The sequence below is a fragment of the Triturus cristatus genome, chromosome 8 (assembly GCF_964204655.1).
Source record: "Triturus cristatus chromosome 8, aTriCri1.1, whole genome shotgun sequence".
NCBI classification, from domain to species: domain Eukaryota; kingdom Metazoa; phylum Chordata; class Amphibia; order Caudata; family Salamandridae; genus Triturus; species Triturus cristatus.
Window position 1 is genome coordinate 1464025802 of NC_140591.1, and position 18382 is coordinate 1464044183.

The following is an 18382-nucleotide window of genomic DNA, read 5'->3' on the forward strand; positions in this document are numbered from 1 at the left end:
CAGTTTCAAAAGAAGACCATAAAAGTTCATAAAATCATCATCATAACAAATTATTATTCCTGTGATCTATATACAAAACAGCATAATAGGCAGTTCATACACCACATGTTGGGTGTCACATAAGCATATCATGGACTATGGATCCCTAGGTAAAGTCCAGCTTAGAGAAGAGAATTTGTGAATAAAAAGAGATGATTTGGACTAAACACTTGCTTCTTAAGTCTGTATTTTTGAGAATGTAATTATCTGCATCTTCATTTAAAATATGTGTAAGTTGGTAAATGCTGCAAGGCGTGCCACTTCTAAGCGCTGCATAAGAAGAACATTGACGACTTTGAGAAAAGAGGCAGAACCGAAAAGGCAGTGCTGGATGTAGCCAACAAATTTAGCAAGCAACCTGAAAAGAGTCGACAAGTCTCTTCTTGAGAGTGGGTAAATTGGCAGTACATCTCAATGTAACTGGCAATACATCCCACCGTGCCATGGCTTGATAGCTAAATTATTTTGCTTCCAGACACTGTTCCCTAATGTAGCAAAATGGGTCCAACTGCCTGAAGCTAGGTCTCTAAACAGCTTGCTCTGGTAAATTCTCTTGCAAATAGTTGTGGACGATTTTCTACAACAATTTGTGCATTGTGCTAATAAATGTTAATTCACTCCTATACACAATGGGGAGCCAATCGAAATATTTCCTCAATTGCATAACATAGTACTTTGTTGGCGTGGAAAAAGAGACAGAAGATTTAATTTGCCAAATTCTAATGGTGAGGGTTCTGAATATTGGCTGGCCATTTGAGTTAGTGCAGCCAAACAGTGGGGGTGGCTCTAATAAAGTCTTTGCTTTGTTGGGTGGGTGGCATGAGGATGATGCTGTTGACCAAGTGGTCTTTTTGGCCAAGTGGAGTGAGTTCATTTGGCTTTTTGTGACAGCCTCGAGTTGAGAAACAAAATGATCCATCATGGTCATGGTATTTGCTACACAGACATTGATAACAAAAACACTTTTGCCAAGGGACGCTGTCCTCTCATGTAAAAGTCCCCTAATTCTCAAAGGGAAGTGTGATCCAGCAAATATCCTTTTCTGGAATTCTCAATGTTCCAGGGACACCACTGAAGCGGCGACAGTCACATGTTCTTAGCAGTTCTTCTTGAAAAATGGATTAGAGTTGCTATTTGCTCTTATGCCAAGACATTTTGCATGTGTAATTGTGCAGAGAATGCAAATATAGAAGAGAAAATATTTTGCAAGAGTGTGTTTGTACTTTTTATCATTTTGTCCCTCTAATCTACCTCCAGTTTGGGGTGTTACACTCACATTCCTACCCTGGAAATGGATTTACTTCCGTCTTTGACCGGAGCAAATCTCTATTCATTTCCAGAGCGGGAATGGGCAGAGAAAATGTTTGTGAGTACTCAGAGGTATGCAGGTGTACCCGACGCTTCCATGGCTTCCCCACCCTGTAATACCTACCCCACTGCCATGGAAGCAGACATACCCCAACCCCAACATATTATTACAGAAGTAAACAGATTTAAAGTGTAAATATACCTTTCATGAATACACAACTCAAATTTGTGTTCGAAAATCATGCTGTTCACACAGAGTTGGCCCTTGCTCCAATAGCGCCCTGGGCGGAAATACATTTGCCACCCTCGCGACTGCTGATGAAGAAATGTGCGCCGGGTATGCCCAGACATGGGTCCCGGGCTCACTGTGCCACTGGATTCAAGCTAGCCTGGCTGATGAGGGGTGATGCCCCGAAACCGGTCCCAGGATGCTTGTTTCCAGTCCAGCGAGGACCTGGCTTGGCAGTTCGGGCTGGACTGTTCCGATAAGGCACAGGGACAAGGCTGATTTGCCTATGGCTTGGTCTAAACTGGGGTGGCATGGTGAGCAAAAGAACGATGGATTTAACCCAGATCTCATGACTGGGGGTGAATGTTTGATTTGCGCTGCATTTCGTCCATCATTTGTGTGTCTTTGAACAAAATGAGGCAGCAGCCCCTTTTCACAGGTCAGTCCCTGGCTGGCTACCTCAAAGCAGCGACTTGGCTTGGAACACACATCTCCACTTCTGCTCCAGCTAACCTCAGTCACCCACAACGTAGCTCTGTCAGGCTCGGTTCAAGTTGTGTGTTGGGTTGGGTTGCGGGGAGCGTGTTGATGTGTGTCGGTAGAGGGTTATAAATAGATGGGTGGGCAAGGTAGAAGGCTGAAATTGTGCTAAACACATTGCTGTTTGCAGGGCCTTTATGCAGTCAGTTCTTTTTGCCCCTCTGAAGATCGGCGCCCTGGGCCTGGGCCCAGCTCGCCCATGCCAAAAGTTGGTCCTGTTTGCACATGAAGACAAACTTGTGCAAATGGCTTTGTGAATTGGACCTATGGATTGTGGCAGTGTTGCTTATAAGATGACGCCCATGAAAATGATTGGTTATTTAAAACTGGGATCTCTCCATTATAAGTAAAGGGCATGCTACTTTAAAACTTTCATATCAGTTTGTATGCTTTCATAAAGTTAATCGCACTTCGTCCTGCAAGTAAAAGCAAACATCTGCGCAGACTTTTCCTGGTGCCCAGAGCTGTTTTGTGTCACTTAATTTAGACTTATTCTTACAGAGCTAGATATATTACCTGTTGAAATGCCCCAGCCCCTTCCACTGTGCAGATTGGCGCACTAATATTGTGTGAATGCTAATTGTAACATTTCCGGTGTGTTGCATTATGGGGTGTGACCTCTGGCCATACAATGCTACTCAAGGTATAGGCATGTAAAAAGATACTGCCTCCCTAGCAAGTCATAAATCAACGCCTCATGGACTCCTACCCCGCCATGTCTAAACCTTTCGCTGATTTATTTTTTCTGTGCCCACACTGTAAACTGATGGACTTCTTGCAGTTCGCATGGACATGGGCCGTAAAGTGATTTATTCATAGCTAGGCTGTTAACTGATTTACCGCCTGGTTGGGCGGCAGCTATCTTTTTCCATTCGATAGGTAGTTGCATTTTACGATTTTCTGTTGCTGCTGGAACACCGTTTTGCACAGACTTGCTGTACACATTAAACTGAGGGGTGGACAGTTGCTTCGTGTATCATGACAAACATGTACTTGGCACACTGCCCAGCAGACTTGGCAGTGCAACACAGGGTTTACAGGCATTTTCAGAGACTAGGCTAGAGGTTCTCCTTCCAATGCAAAAGTACAACAAGCACTGATAAAGCCAAGAGGTCTGTTTTCAATGAGCTAATGCATACAAATATAGGTATGCAGAAATGTGGTCTGCAAGCTTAAGCCCTGTAGACTCAGACCTATTCTCCTGGCCTTGCTCCTCTATAAACAAGGGTAGTTATTTTCTAGAGATACACTCACCCAATCTAAGCGTTTAGTGTGGTGCAGTCTCTCTCTCTCGCTACGTCTCTCTCTCTCTTTATGTATATGTGTGTGTATAGCGATAGCTTACTATACATACAAAAAAAACAGAAATTCACCTAAAAACTGAAGGTTTAAGTGATGTTATAGTTAGGAATTGTAATAATATCTTACTTCATAATAGAAAACGTTAGATATTCACAGAAAAACGAAGGTTAAAGGGGCTTTATAGTTTTGTGAAAATGTCAGCTAACACATAGGGCCCCATTACGATGGCAGGCGGACTTTGTCCTCCCGCCACCGTAACGGAAAATGTGACCGACCACAAGAGGTGCGGCGGTCCCACGAGGCCAATTAGGATGCGCCTGCCACACTGGCCGGTGCATTCTAGCCTTTAACATTCCAGACGGTGCTGCTGGGTGCAGCTCCGTTCGCAATGTTAAAAGTGCATGGTTTGCATTGCCATGCACGTGACAGGCACCGCGCGGTGCCTGCCACCTTGTGTATGGCAATGTAGGGGGGTACCATGGGTACCCGTGGAAAGACCTTTAAATTTGCACATCATAATATGGATGGCGGTGCCGCTCGGCACCGCGACCATACTATGCCCCAGATCCGCACGACAGGCAATCGTAACGATTGCCTGCCGGCGGAAAAGCAGCGTACGGTCTTTACGTCCGGCGCGGTACCCCCGCCATACTGATATGGCGGGGGTAAATCAGGTACAGATGGCGGGTAGATAGCCACCACCGGCCTGTGGTGGCGATCCACCCACCATCATAATAGGCCCCATACTGTTTTAAACAAACAGAACTACTGAAATTCAACAGTTATAGTTATCTAAAGCTACTAAAATGTGTGCCCTAAAGTAACTATAACTCACTCCCTCACCATGCACTGTTAATTACCTCCCATATCACGTCACTCATGACATGTACTATGACATCATTGATAACATCATAAGAACATCTGAAAATACATCACTAATCACAGCACTGTGCATGGCGGAGTCGTGAGGTATAGTTACATGTGTGTATAGATATAAATATTACTTATTACATAGTGACAGTAATCTCTGTGTGGATATGTTTCTCCCGCACTTTCTATTGAAAAGTCATTTTTGATTTGCTGATAACTTTGGCCCCCATTGACGATGCTGCACCAAATTTGGAACTTGATTAACGTAGTCAACTAAGGTCCAGCATGACAGATCTGTGCAGGTGTGCTTGTCATGTGTCTCAGTTAGGCCTGGAAAGAAACACTGCCATTTTTTACATGTACACAGGTTTCTTCCTAAAGTTGTCTTCACTCTCACACAATGATTTTTGCCGCACATTTGCAACCGTGACAATACGGATTACTTGATAAAGGAACCTATACTTGCTTAAAAACCAACTTCGCAAGAATACTATCATGATATCTTGACACATCATGGACAAGGTTAATACATTAATTGTGCAAATGTGATTATTTGTTTCATACATATGGCGAAAGAGCTATCTATAACACATAAACAAAGGCAGCCTGACCAAGATCTCTCCCCAAGGCAAGGATGCCATTTGTTCAAAATAGTTTCCGGGTGTCGGCATAAGAGCACTTTGCTGTCATTGGGGAGGTCTCTACATGCTGATTCTTCCGCCCGGCAGCGTGCTGATATCTCTGTGAGGGGTGTCCAGCTCGTGACCACGATGGGGACCTACATTCTTTCCCTTTGGGTAACGGGGGTTGGATCATCCAGTACGGGTATTCTTGGCAGAACACACACACCCTAGATGCCTAGGTTAGGGGCCACATAGGAGTACGCCCGATTTCTATATTGTTTTCATATGCTTGCTTATATACATTGTTTTAGCACAATGGTGGAACTTTTCATTCTCTTCACTGTCCTGATACTTCTAATAACTTTCATTTGCTTCTGTCTATTGATCATTGCAGCACATATATTTTATACAAGAATCACGTTGGTTCAATAAATATTGAAAACGTCCTGCTGTGTATTCCTTGTCTATTTCTCAGAGAAAGAGACCACAAGTGTCTGAGCAAAAGGGTTCTAGATCTGTGACCACAATTCCTGGGGATCAGGGTTATTATGCTCAGTGGTTAACAGAACCATTCACTACCTGTCCAGGTTTAGGGGTACTCTTGGTGGCACTGTGAGCTAGCTGGCCTATAGGATGCCATTTCCTGAAAGGGTGCATAGAATCAGTCTGGCACCACCTCAACGGTTATGCTGTTCACAAATGTGCACTTCCTACCACAGGGTGGAAACTTCAAAACATGCCTCAATGCAAAAAGGTAAAAGGAGGATCAAAAAGAATTGTTTTCCAACAGATAACCTCCCATAGGAAAATATCAATGCATCTACAGCCAAAGCCACAGATGTGCATTCATCCTGGAATAAAAGTAGAAATGTGCTCAGAAAGCATGGTTTTGTTGAGTTATTCTAAATCAACCCATTCGTTTTTTTCAATATTAGTATTTTAAAAAGTGCTGATTGGATTTGATAGGGTATACACGTTGGTATATCTTGTCAGTCATGGATGTGCTTTTATCTTTCGCACTGTTTGATAAATATGCAATAAATTTGGCACTGGTTTAGTATGTTGACATTATTCTTTGTATGTCTAAGCTCATGCAGATATATCCAGGGAGGTGGGAGCTGTTAGAAATGTGGGCCCAAAATGCTAATTTGTTATTACGTTTGTCACTGTGATGATGAATCTACAGACATTTTATCATAATCTTTAAATTAATAGTTTTCTAATGGTGTGTCATGTTTTGTGCCAATCAATCAGTGGGGGTGGGGGGCATTGGTAAAGGAGCGGGCAATAACATTTCCATATGCTTGTAATGTTGGCCCTATTTGATAAGTGTGGCAGGCACTTCGCAAGTGACGCGCATGTCATGATACATTGAAATCCAATTGGGAGAGCAACGTTTTGATTCACTAATAACTTTGCCAATTTTCTGCTTGAAAGTTCTCGGAAACTTTGCCTGTTTAGACTTCTATTGGTTTTCTGAATTTTGTGATGTCCATGGTGCACAGATTTGAAAGGGTGTAAAAGAAGTGTTCCTTTCCAAATAAATGTGTCACTATTTGATCAATCCACACAAATGTTGGCAGATTTAGCTTTCTGAGGGTTATGTCTTAGGCAGGTCATTTCATGCTTAGTACACCCCCTAGCTGATGGCATGTTCAACAAGCACTGGCAAAGCCAATAGGTCTCGCCTTTGGGCCCTATTGAATTTGCCAGTGGTTTTTAGTGATGCTTTACAGCATCCTCAATGCTGTGCAGCAGGGTTTAAGAGTAAACAATAAATAAAAAGGTGCTCTGATCGATCCACTCTGCTAATTTTATAGCCACATGCAACATGCAGGCACCTACAAAATGTCGCAGACACTTTTTTAGTTATATTTACCAATCTAAGTTGTACCGGCAAAGACAATATTTTTCAAAGTAGCGCAAAAGCTTTTTTTGGTTTTTTTTAGATGTGGGTGGGGGAAGCAACACAGAGGGCCCGATTCACAGAATTAACTTAAGACAAAATCCTAAACTTACTACTTTTGGTATTCACAGAATGCACTTACTACTTTTGGTATTCACAGAATGGATTTACGACTACTAACTTTACGTCCGCACTTGGGCCGGAAATTCCGGCCCGGAGGCGGAGCTTCCTGTCCGGAGGCGGGACTTCCGGCCCGGAGGCGGAGCTTCCGGCCCGGAGGCGGAGCTTCCGGCCCGGAGGTGGGGATTCCGGCCAGTGGCAGAGATTTAGGCATGGTCAAAATCTCCACCTCCGGGCCGGAAGCTCCGCCTCCGGCCCGGATGACCCGCCTCCGGGCCGGAATTTCCGGCCCGAGTGCGGACGTAAAGTTAGTAGTCGTAAATCCATTCTGTGAATACCAAAAGTAGTAAGTGCATTCTGTGAATACCAAAAGTAGTAAGTGCATTCTGTGAATACCAAAAGTAGCAAGTTTAGGATTTTTTCTTAAGTTAATTCTGTGAATCGGGCCCAGAGAGTGCAGGTGGGGAAGAAGGGAATATGCGGTGGTGAAGTAACATGAGGAGGCCAGAAGCAACACAGAGTGGCGGGCAGAAGCAACAAGGGCAGCAAAGGTGGAGAGCAATATGAAGAGTGTGGGGAAATAATACGGGCGAGAGAGAGAAATGAGAAGCACAGTGGGAAGAGAAACACAAAGGCTAGAGAGAGGAACATGGAGCTGTTGGGGGGAAGCACAAAAGCAAGAAAACAACACTGGGGGAGAAGCACACAAGAGCAAGGAAAAATCGAACAGGGCAGGGGAGAAGCACGTGAGACAGAGCAGCATGGCGCATGTCAGAGGTGGAAGTGCTGTACATAAAGGATACAGCTGGAAAATACATGCACTCTTATGGAGTGCTTGACTAGAAAAAGAAACCAGCGTTGGCCATGCCAATAGGTCTGGTTTTAAAGGAATGTTGTATAGTAATGTGAAGCATAGAGGCGAGGATGCATTTCGTGCTAAAATACAGCACCAAATGCCAGTGTTGCTTTTCAAAGAATTGTGCGCAATTTTTCCCAAATTTAGAATAATTACACAAAAGCAAATCATGCAAACTTTTCACACCACTAATTCTCCAACGTCAATATCTATCTGTGGAGGGAAGGGTTATGGGTACTATGAAATCATCACCAATCTTCAACAGTGTTGCCCTTCTTTACAAGCCCGCGCTTAACTAATCAAATAAATACAGAAATAAATAATATATTCTCCTAGGTAACGTTTTTTATTCTCTCTTCCTTGAGGTTGTGTGATGGGAACCTTTCACATCTCAGACCCACTAAGGAAATCAATTGGTCTCAAAAGCAATCCAAAGCTATTGCAGCACAGGGTTGTTTCTCAACACCGCTTTAAAAAATTGTGGGCTCAAATTCACACGAGAATTAACGCGAACATTTGGAAGCTATGATTCTCCCTGTTACTTGCTGAGTCATTCGGATTGATACAGCCCACTTAGGTCTTTCTGTTTGGAAATGTAGCTTTCCTGTCACTTTAAAATCTCATGGGAATCTTGTATCACTTGACATGGTGAAGAGGAAGAAGAGGTCTGGGAGTCACTGGGAATTCCATGAGCTGCAGGAAGGTGGGAGTGCTGCTCCCATCATCCCTCACCCTCTCTAGCTGAAGCATTAATAACTTAGAAGCATATCTAGAGAAAGATTAATAATGGGTTTTTTTTACAAGCAGGACTATATTTAAATTAAACAGTGGTCCTAAAAGTCAAATATTAAGCCATCAGCTAGTTCAGGCGGCTCAAGAGTGTTTGAGGCTACACGCTCGCGTGTTTTTTCCCTTACAGCTGCTTATAACCCCCCAGCACACTCCTCTCTCAGCACTGTTTTTACTCATGCAATTAGTAGCTTTGCATTGTTGAATGATGTAGCTTTGCCTCATTGGAAATTAAATCCCCTCATCTATTAATTGAGCAGGTTTTTTTCCAAAAACGTCAGCAGTCATGCAGACTATTCTGTACTTCTCATTGAACCTCTGGTCTGGAGAACCTCCCCCTAGCTCCCACCACAACTGCCCTCCCCCCATGCACAATTCCCCAGTTCCACTCAGAGTGTGTTTCGCTTTCCTTTACATAAAACACTCAGGTCCTAATTTACCAAAAATCAAATCACCTACATTTGGAGCAATCTTTCAACTACCATGAGATTTACAAAGAATTCTACAACTTCGCCTGCCCATCTATGGAAGTCATCAGAGCCGGATTAAACCCTGTGGAGGCCCCTAAAGAGTCGATATTTCGGAGGACCCCCGTGCAAATTATATCTCCAAATACATCATTCATTTTACAAACTAACAATTTTAATAAACCAATTTTATTACACAAAACTAAACATAACAATTATTCATGTTATTAAACAAAAACATATATTTTTTTAATTTTAATAAACCAACAAAACTTTAAATATTCACTTGCCTCAATTTATTTGTGATGAAATCTTTCGGGATATCTTGGAAGTCTACATTTTGCAAAATGTCCTATTCAGTGGAGTCTTTTATGTAAAGTTTTCGTTTCTTTGAGTTGATTTATTTTTTTCTGTCCTTTGAAAACAATTTAAGAAAGCTTGATTGTAATTTTCTTTCAAGATCAAATCAATATAATTTTGATCTGTTGTCGCGGGGCCCCTAAAAGGAGTGGGGCCCATAGGCCGGTGCCTACGATGCCTGTTTAGTAATCCGGAACTGGAAATCATAGAAGCGCTAGAGTAGTTGTGAAATTGTTTTGTGAATTCCATGTTACTTCATGTGCTTTACACAATTTACCCGGGCCCAAATGTAACACAAAAGTGCAATTGCACTTTAACTTTTTTCCTCATGAGAGAAATATTTGCAGGCCTACCAACACACACAGTCCCACTGTGTGTCACATGGTATCGGTTCTGCTCACACAGTCTCCCGGCGAGGATCCGATATCATATGGAGCCGATAACATGGGCTGTTACCCTGTAATGATAAAGCGATGATAAATGTACGTATAAAAATTTAATAAAATACTTTGAAATTAAAAACATGAGCTGGAAACCCCAGTACAGTGTGGGTTTCCAACTCATGTTTGGAGGTTAGGCACTGCTGAAGTTCATACGTTTTCTGCAAACTTCTTAGGACATTAGCAGCAGCGTAGGACGCTTTTGTTTTGGGGGAGGGGTGAGCGGGCGTTGTTATCGGCACAAAGCCCTGCTCCTCTACCTGTACACACCCACTCTTGCCTTGTAAAAGCAGTGGGCTAATGGCTCTTCCCCTCCACAGACCCTGCCCCTTTAAACCCTCCTTCCCCCACTGTGAAATGTATCTCAAAGTTGATAGACTGTGTTTGGAATCTCTTCCCTCCCTCCCCGACAATTGACGTGGTGTTTCTCTCCCAATTCCACCCTGGATACTGATTTACTCCAGCCTTTGACATGAGTTCATTTCTGTGTATACAAATGGAGTATTTGGGCAAATTTATAGAACAGCTCCAAACTCATTCTTGAGGATGTTCATTCGCTTCTACGTCATTTTACCATATTCTGGTATAATGCTTCACATGAGTAAGCAGCATTCTGAGTGTAAATTCAAGTTTTGCAAATATAACATATGAATTTAAACTCATGACAAAATATTTACGCACAAAGGTCCAGCTTTCTGATTCGGGCTCCCTATCCCTGCCCCATAGCCTGAATGGCCATGATGTGAGAATCATATTGTTTGTAAATGTGACCTTGGGTACCGTGAGCTCCAGGCTCTGTTGGCATGTCCTTTGAAATGTCACTAGTTACCTTAGGATATTAATTGCTGCCAACTTAGATAGGTATTCTGAGGTGAGAATGCCACTATTTTTGCTTAGACTCACTGACAAAGAAAACCCTTCTTTGAGGTTCTGAAGACAGGCCCTGCAGCCAAAGAGCCACCAGGAGAAGCCTGGCGATGGCTTCCTAGGGTACAGGAGTGGTGCTCCAGCCTTGGCAGTAGGCTGACAGTGACACACATGCACCTACAGATATGCTGGTGCATGGAGGGGAGTGTTGGCACCTAGATCTTCGCTTCCTGGTAAGTGTCAAACATAGTAGCACAAACATGGTGAGGAATGTGGGGGTCAATTCTCAGTGCTATGAAACTGTAAAGTTCAATAGCAAGCACAGTATAAATACAAAATATTGTTTTTAATAGTTGTTTCTATATATGTCATGTCATCATCAATCAACTTTATTCTGAATTATGCCATCAAAGTAAAAAACTCTTTACAATAAAATAAAATCCCATAAAAATTTCAATTGTCAAAATTAAGATCCAAACAGAATACATGAATACATTAAAAGGATTAAATAGGTCATCACAATTATTAAAAAGAATCTATATCTTATAAAAGATTGTCATAAAATAAAGGATTCCATTAGTTTAGGTATTTACATAGTCTGAGATAGGCAATTTGTTATTTTTTATGTTATTTTGTCTAACCCTCCACATGGACAATAAAAAATGTGAGACCACAAACGCTACACACTGGCTGGTGTCACTAGTTAAAATTCTCAGAGCCTCTCGATGTAACCTAACACCTAAATTACAGCACAGTGGGCGAAGATACAATCTCCTGGGGGGTTGATACACAGTGGGCGAATATACAATCTCCTGGGGGCTTGATACACTGGACAAAAAATAAGACATGCTCAAGAGTTTCAATAGCTTTAAGCAAGATACACAACAGATGGAAGGAGACCACAATGCACTCCCATCCCCCACCTCGCTGTAGAGAAATGAAGGGGCAAGGACCCATATCTGAACTTCATATAGAGTTTCCTAGCACTCATCGGCTCAATTTCATCCAATAAATTCTCCAGCCCGTAACTATCTTTCCTTTAGGGGAAGGTCATAGTCAGAGATCCTACATTTGACTGCCGATGCAGCAAGCTCAGTTTATAATCCCAATAAGCATTCTTAACTAGGGCTTTAGATGTTCCACTAGCCTCTAAAGTGACATCTCAAAGACGACTAAGGGCAATATTAGAAAGAGTAGACTGTACATGCTTCAGCCATGGGATATCGGCTGCACCAGCACTTTGTAGTATCTTCAATAGCCCTGCCTGGTAAGATGCCAGCTCAGGAGTAGACCAAAATCTCGTCCAGCATAAAATGGGCCTCAGAACAATCATATCCATTATGTTTCTTTGTCCCATGTCTAACCTTAAGGGAATCAACGGGGTACTAATGGAGAGGCCAGTTAGTTCTCTTAAGAAGCGATTCTCAACTAGCCCAAGAGTGGACACATCCCTATGCCCCCAAAGCTCAGCTCTGTACAGAGCTGAGCCAAGTGCTTTGCAATTAGAAAATTGCAATGCGGGGGAGATGTGACAAACAGGAGAATCCTTCTGAAATGTATAATCTCCCCCACGGTTTGCAATAACTTTAACCTACTCCTACATATATGCAAATACCAATTAAAGTGCTCCGTGAGGGTAATTCCCAAGTACTCAAAGGTGTTAACAGGTTGTAAGGGAGACCCTCTAAGGGTAGGATTGGGACGTGTGGTGTTACAAGTGTTTAGGACATATATTTGGTTTTAGAGATGTTAATATCTAAACCTCTGAGTGTACAGAAGGTATCAAATCTATCTAAGATCTTTTTCAGGCCCATAAGGGATGTTGAAATAAGCAAAGTATCATCAGCAAACATCAGGGTCGGAACCGGCAAAAATATTATTTTTAGTAGTTGTTTTTATATATGTATTATGTGGAAGTTGGGCAGCAAAAGTGTGCTATTCTGTGGGCAAGTGGTAGAATAAGAAAAGGTCAGAGCACAGGGGCAAGAGACTTGTTGGGGAAGGTGTTGTAGGGTGGGAAGTTGTGTGTGGTAGGAAAGACTAGAGGGCACAGTCTGGGGAAGGACACAGTGGCTTCTCAGAAAAGGCAATAGAGACTTGACAAGTAGCAAAGGAGGGATAAGTGGTAGATCATGGGGGGTAGTAAGTAGGGTAGGGCGAGAGTGGGATGCAGGCAAGTGAGAGGGTGTGATGCAGGTGTCGATGTGGACTGATGTTAAGACAGTAGATTAGGTGAGAAGGCACATCATTGGTGAGCCCGTTGGAGATCTATGTAGCAGTGAGGTGTTGCTTGAAGAGAAAGGTCAAGTCCTTTTTTGAGCAGTTGGAGGAGATTCAAAGACTTTTACCCTCATGCGCCACTCACCGCTGGATCCAACCCTTTATACACTACCCATCCCAAATCTATTTCTGGTTGCAGAACAGTGACATGTGGGCATGTCTAGGGGCAGCCTTCCGTCGCTGCCACAAACTGAGGCTGGCGGAGAATGGGCCAGCATCACCAAAAAATACAAGAGGGGATCAGGGAGGGCGGGGTCAACTTAGAATAAAAAAAGTAGAGAACAATCAAAAAGAGAGTGGAAATGCTGCAGCCTGAAATAGAGCAAAGAAATATGATGGGATACAGATGGAAATTTGCATAGAGATGAAACCACAAGGAAGGTATAGTTAGGGTTTAGAGAGAAAGTTGAACGAAGAGATGAGTTGCTCAAATTAATATGGGGTGCTGCAAGAACCGAGTAGAGGTAAAAAAAAGGCTTACATAGACAGAAGTAAACACACATTGTGATGCAAACAGCGAGAAGGCTGACCAGTGACCACATACAGACAAGGAAGTAGAAAGAGAGAGGAGAGAGAGAAAAAGCGAGAGAGAGAGAAACGCTGGGATAGTGAACTGTGAACAGAAAGAGAGCACCTGAAGTGGTAACTTGGAATCTGAAGCAATAGGGCCAGAGATATTCTGAGGGAACTGGGCTAAACACTAAGGAAACAATGTTGGCACATTCACTGAAAGCTGCACACTGAATCAAGAGCAATGAAAAAAGAAGAGAGGCTCTAGCAGTTGAAAATAGTAATGCATAATTGAAAGGAAATATGCAGTGAGGAAAGTGGCATAGAGGATTGAATGAAGATGGACCCTTACTACAATAGGTTGGAGGGGGGAGGGAGTAAGCTCCTAACAGGATAAGGTAGAAAGAGACAGAGGGGCTTATTGATGAGCCCGTGCATCACATTTATGTCGCCGATGCGATACTCTTTGTGATACTGCACAGCGTAAATAATGCGCCCCGTTGTGCTATATTTACGAAGTGGCACACCTAGGCAGATGCATCACTTCGTAAACCCCTGTGCTACATTATACCTGTGTCAGGGCTTGCCCCATGTGAAAGAACACATTGCTGGAGTTGCGTCGGTTTTCAGACACACCCCAGTAATGCGTCACTTTTGCACCTACAGATACGTCAGTAGTAATGACGTATCTGCAACTCCTTGCGACATGATGCGCGGTACTGTAAATACAGCGCGATGCGACACTTCTCATAAATATGGCCAGAGGGTTAATATGAGGACCCAGTGTTCAGGAAAACAAGAATGGCTGAATTTTAAAGAATGAGACAGAGAGCTTGAGGAGGGAGTGGCAGCCACTACAGCATTGAGTTGAGCCTGAGGGTAGCAGAGTGAAACTGAGTAAATAATATGACACACACTGGCACTGGCGTAAAACAAAGAGGAATGTACACAAATGGACTGAAGTAGGCAATGTGAAATGATTTGAGAGTCACAGGTAAATTACACATTTGCCTTCTGGATAGAGTGACTAGATTTTGGAAATCCAAAAGTATGGCGTTCCACAAACAAAGAAGGACGGCTACAAATGTATGCTGTGACGGAGGGGCACAGAATGACTTTATTGAGAGCGCTCGCTAACATAGAAAACAAACAATGGGGCACTAAGAGGAATTAAATGCACCTTTTACACATAGTATCATCAGTGGTGACTAAATTGCTTTTGCTAGAGGCTGCCAGCGAATTCTGCACCTGAACACGTGAAATCCTACCTCCATCTATGTATATTTGACCCTCTCTGACAATTTACAGAAATTTGCCAGCACAAATGGTCGAAAATCATCATGCCTGGTCACAATACCTCTGGAGCACTCTGAATACACTTAAAATGTCAATTGTTTGGTAATTCTGGCTTGGTAAGGGTGCTGCATTGCCTCACTTTACTCAGGCTAAAGGCCTAAAATTAAAAGTAACCATGCCTTCTAGAGCAATGAAGAGACTGATCACATGAGATGAAATGCAAGCAGGAATCAACCTGTGATCCACTGAAACAGGGTCTAAGACATACTCAGGGCAGCTTGGAAGAGATCCTCAGTTAGGAATGGGCTAAAGGTAGGTCTCCTTCACTACAGAAGCAGGGCTGAAAGAGGGCTTCAGATACTGCTGATCTAGGAGGAGGCCAGCAGACCTTCCAAATGGCCCTATTCTGTGCATCTGTTGCTTGGAGGCCTCTCAGTTGTGCACTTTTAGCACTTTTAGCATCTGTATATATAGTGTTCGAGAACTCAGTAGCTACATTTCGAACAGAATTACTGTAAGTGAAGAGTAAGAACGAAAGATGATGTTCAGATTCAGATAAAGCTGTGCATAATGGAGAAGGTGGGTGAAACAGAATAAACAAACAACCCAAAATTGAGATTGAGTGCGTGTTGCACGTTTGCATTGGTAGCTACTGAGTCCTTTCACCCAAAGGGGCATATTTACAAGGGCATATCGCCACCAGAATGTCACTTTTAGAGACATTCTGGAGGCGATATCCCCTTCTCCTTATTTACAAACATTTAACGTTGCTTAACGCCGCCTTGTAAATAAGGCCTCTTTTTGCACCTCACTTACCATGGCGCAAGGGTACCTGCAGTGGCGCTAGGCAGTTTTATTAGTGCTAGCGGAAACACAGGGGTGCGCCGTATTTTTGTAAATACAGTGCATCCCTGATTTTTAAAACTGTCGGAGCGTGCCGTTACCAATTTTGGCGTAACACCGCGCTCCGACATTTTGTTTTAAATATCCCCCACAGTCTCAATACATCCAATAGATAAAATAGTGCCCGCTAATATATCCCTACCACACATGCAAAAATAAAACTATAGGGGAATAGGTTTTGCCATACCTGGCTAGACAATGCCATTAATATGGCCAGGAGCAAAGTGGAAGGCATGGTAAACAATGGTTGTCTGTGGCCTAAGGCTAATGTACAACTTAGAAATTGTGTGTGAGCCTCAATTTGAACCTTTCAGGCACCATCATAAATATCCCATCCCGTCGCCTGTGTAGAGTTGAAAACATGAGTGTCTACCAAATGTCACCTGATACAAAAAACTGCATATAAATTGTACCTTGGAAATAGAAGCCTGGCTGAATTGCTGACTGGTTCAATTTGCATGTTACAACTAATCAAAGTTACCACTGTGGGAAGATTAGATGTACTCTCTGCTTCTTTGTTCTGTGTTTCAAAGGCGAGGCTGCATGAATAAGGAACCTTCAACAGCAGGTTCCCTATGATGGATTTGACTCCTCAAGCTAGTGCCAAGTTAGAGGGAGTGTTAGCCAAAATACTCAGTGGCCTAACAATGGAGTGAATGAACATAATGGTTAATTCTCTTTTTTTTTTGTTTCTAGGCAGTGCAATAAAACCTCCAATGGCAGCGACAGCTGTGACCTGATGTGCTGCGGCAGAGGGTACAACCCATACATGGACAAGGTGGTGGAGCGATGCCACTGCAAATACCACTGGTGCTGCTACGTGACCTGCAAAAAATGCGAGCGGACTGTGGAGAGATATGTTTGCAAATGAAATCACCCTGCCACCGCTTTGTTCAGGAGCTCAGACATCAACAGAACCTAAAAAAGGACCACCCATAAAAGCAGAGCTCTCTCCTGGACTGCGGGTCGTTCATCTTGCAAAGACAGGCTACTTCAAAAGATGTGTCCTAAAGAGTAGACATACACAGAGTACGAAAGAATTAGCGTCCAAGTATCTAAGGGTTTTTTTCTCTCACTCGAAAGATTGCCCCAGGAAGACAATGGAGCTGGCCGATGTCTGAGACGCGGGATTGTGCCTTCCTACAGACCCCTTTGTAATGGCTGCCAAGTTAGACGCTCAGCATATGCTCCAGTGGGCACTCTAGATGCTGTCGGGGGAGACTCAAATGGACATCACTCTATTTTTCCAAAGTTGCCTTGGGAATCCACTTCAGATCATTCTGACACAAACCTTCTGCTTTTTCCAGAATAATCTATCCAAGTGATCAGGAAATGTATATGGAAATATATATCTATATATCTATAATCTGAAAAGAGGAAAAGAGGCTTTGAAAATGTTCACAATATTAAGAAACAATGTTGTTTTGGGGGAATGAGAGCAGTAATGAGATCTGCTCAAATGGGGACTCCTCAGTAATGAATCAGACTGCACTGGCTCTGCTCACCGCGTTCTACATATTGTGGGACACCCGCTAGTTCGCGACAGCCACGCGTCACGCGTCTTCTTTCGCCCTCGGCATGGCAGCAGTGCTAAGCCACTTTTTGTGGATGTACATAGTTTCTTTTGTATGCCAACCATACAGAGATATTTATAAGCCTAACATTTGCTTTCTTTAACTGCATTCTATAAACAAATATATATTTTAAATGTAAAAAATTTAATTGATGGAATTACTTATAGGTTTATAAAACATGAAGCTTTTTTTAAATGTTTATAGAAATTTATCAACCTTTGTGCCAGCTAAAAAAGAAGAAAGATGGGCTCACTTCATTAGGGCAGGGATTTATAGTGGCAAGGAGGTGAGTATTAATAAATTGCTAAATTCATGATTATGGGAAAGAAAATCTTTGCTTTTTAACACAGCGCACTTCGCGACCGCAGACGGTCCGCAATGATTCTTCTAAAACGCACAGGACACAACTATTGCCGAGGCTCAGCTTGGTTGACCATCGGATTTTGGTAACACAAAACTATTAGCTGTAACAATATTTTAGTTTTGTATTTATGGATTTATTTTTGCACTAATGTGTTGTTACTGCCAATATTAAACTATCCAATATACGACTTTACTTTATGTCCCAGAGTTACTTGCACATTGATTCAATATTGCACTCCGCCATGATAACATAGTCTATTTTACAATTTCACAATCGTGACAAAGGTAAGCAAAGGTGTATCTCTTTCTCTTTTTGCAGTCTTTGTGAAGGATTGTGAACTATTTTGCAACATTGCATCGTTTGCACAGTTTGTCACTTTGAGACTCATGCTTTAAAATTCAGTTCCTTGCGACATCTTATGTTGAATATTTTATTGGTTACCTCCAAAAACACTGTTCTGCAGAAGGTAAACTTAGCTGGCATTTTCTTCTCTTGCACAGTGCCATTGTGCATGGAAAAACTTCTCAAAAAGTATAGTTGCAGAGAAACATCTGCATACCTTCCCTCCACTTAGACATGACACAAAAGAGTAAGAAACATGACACAAAAGAGTAAGTAGCGAAGATCACACTTCGCAGGTCGCTTTTTAGCACTCAATTCAATTAGAATAAAAATTATTTCAGTTAAGAAAAGCTTCGCATATGAGAATCAAGACACTTTGCAGAACTTTTTAGGTGAA

The 18382-nt window shown here is 42.6% G+C and overlaps 1 protein-coding gene across 1 annotated transcript in view; it reads left to right on the forward strand.

The window, feature by feature from the left end:
- The window catches only part of WNT11 (Wnt family member 11), a 206582-nt gene extending 188747 nt beyond the window's left edge, over nucleotides 1-17835 (forward strand). Inside the window, exon 6 of the mRNA XM_085623281.1 lies at nucleotides 16402-17835. Coding sequence (XP_085479407.1) covers nucleotides 16402-16576 — 175 coding nt within the window. The 3' untranslated portion in view covers nucleotides 16577-17835. The remainder of the gene's footprint in view (nucleotides 1-16401) is intronic.
- Nucleotides 17836-18382: the final 547 nt, after the last annotated feature.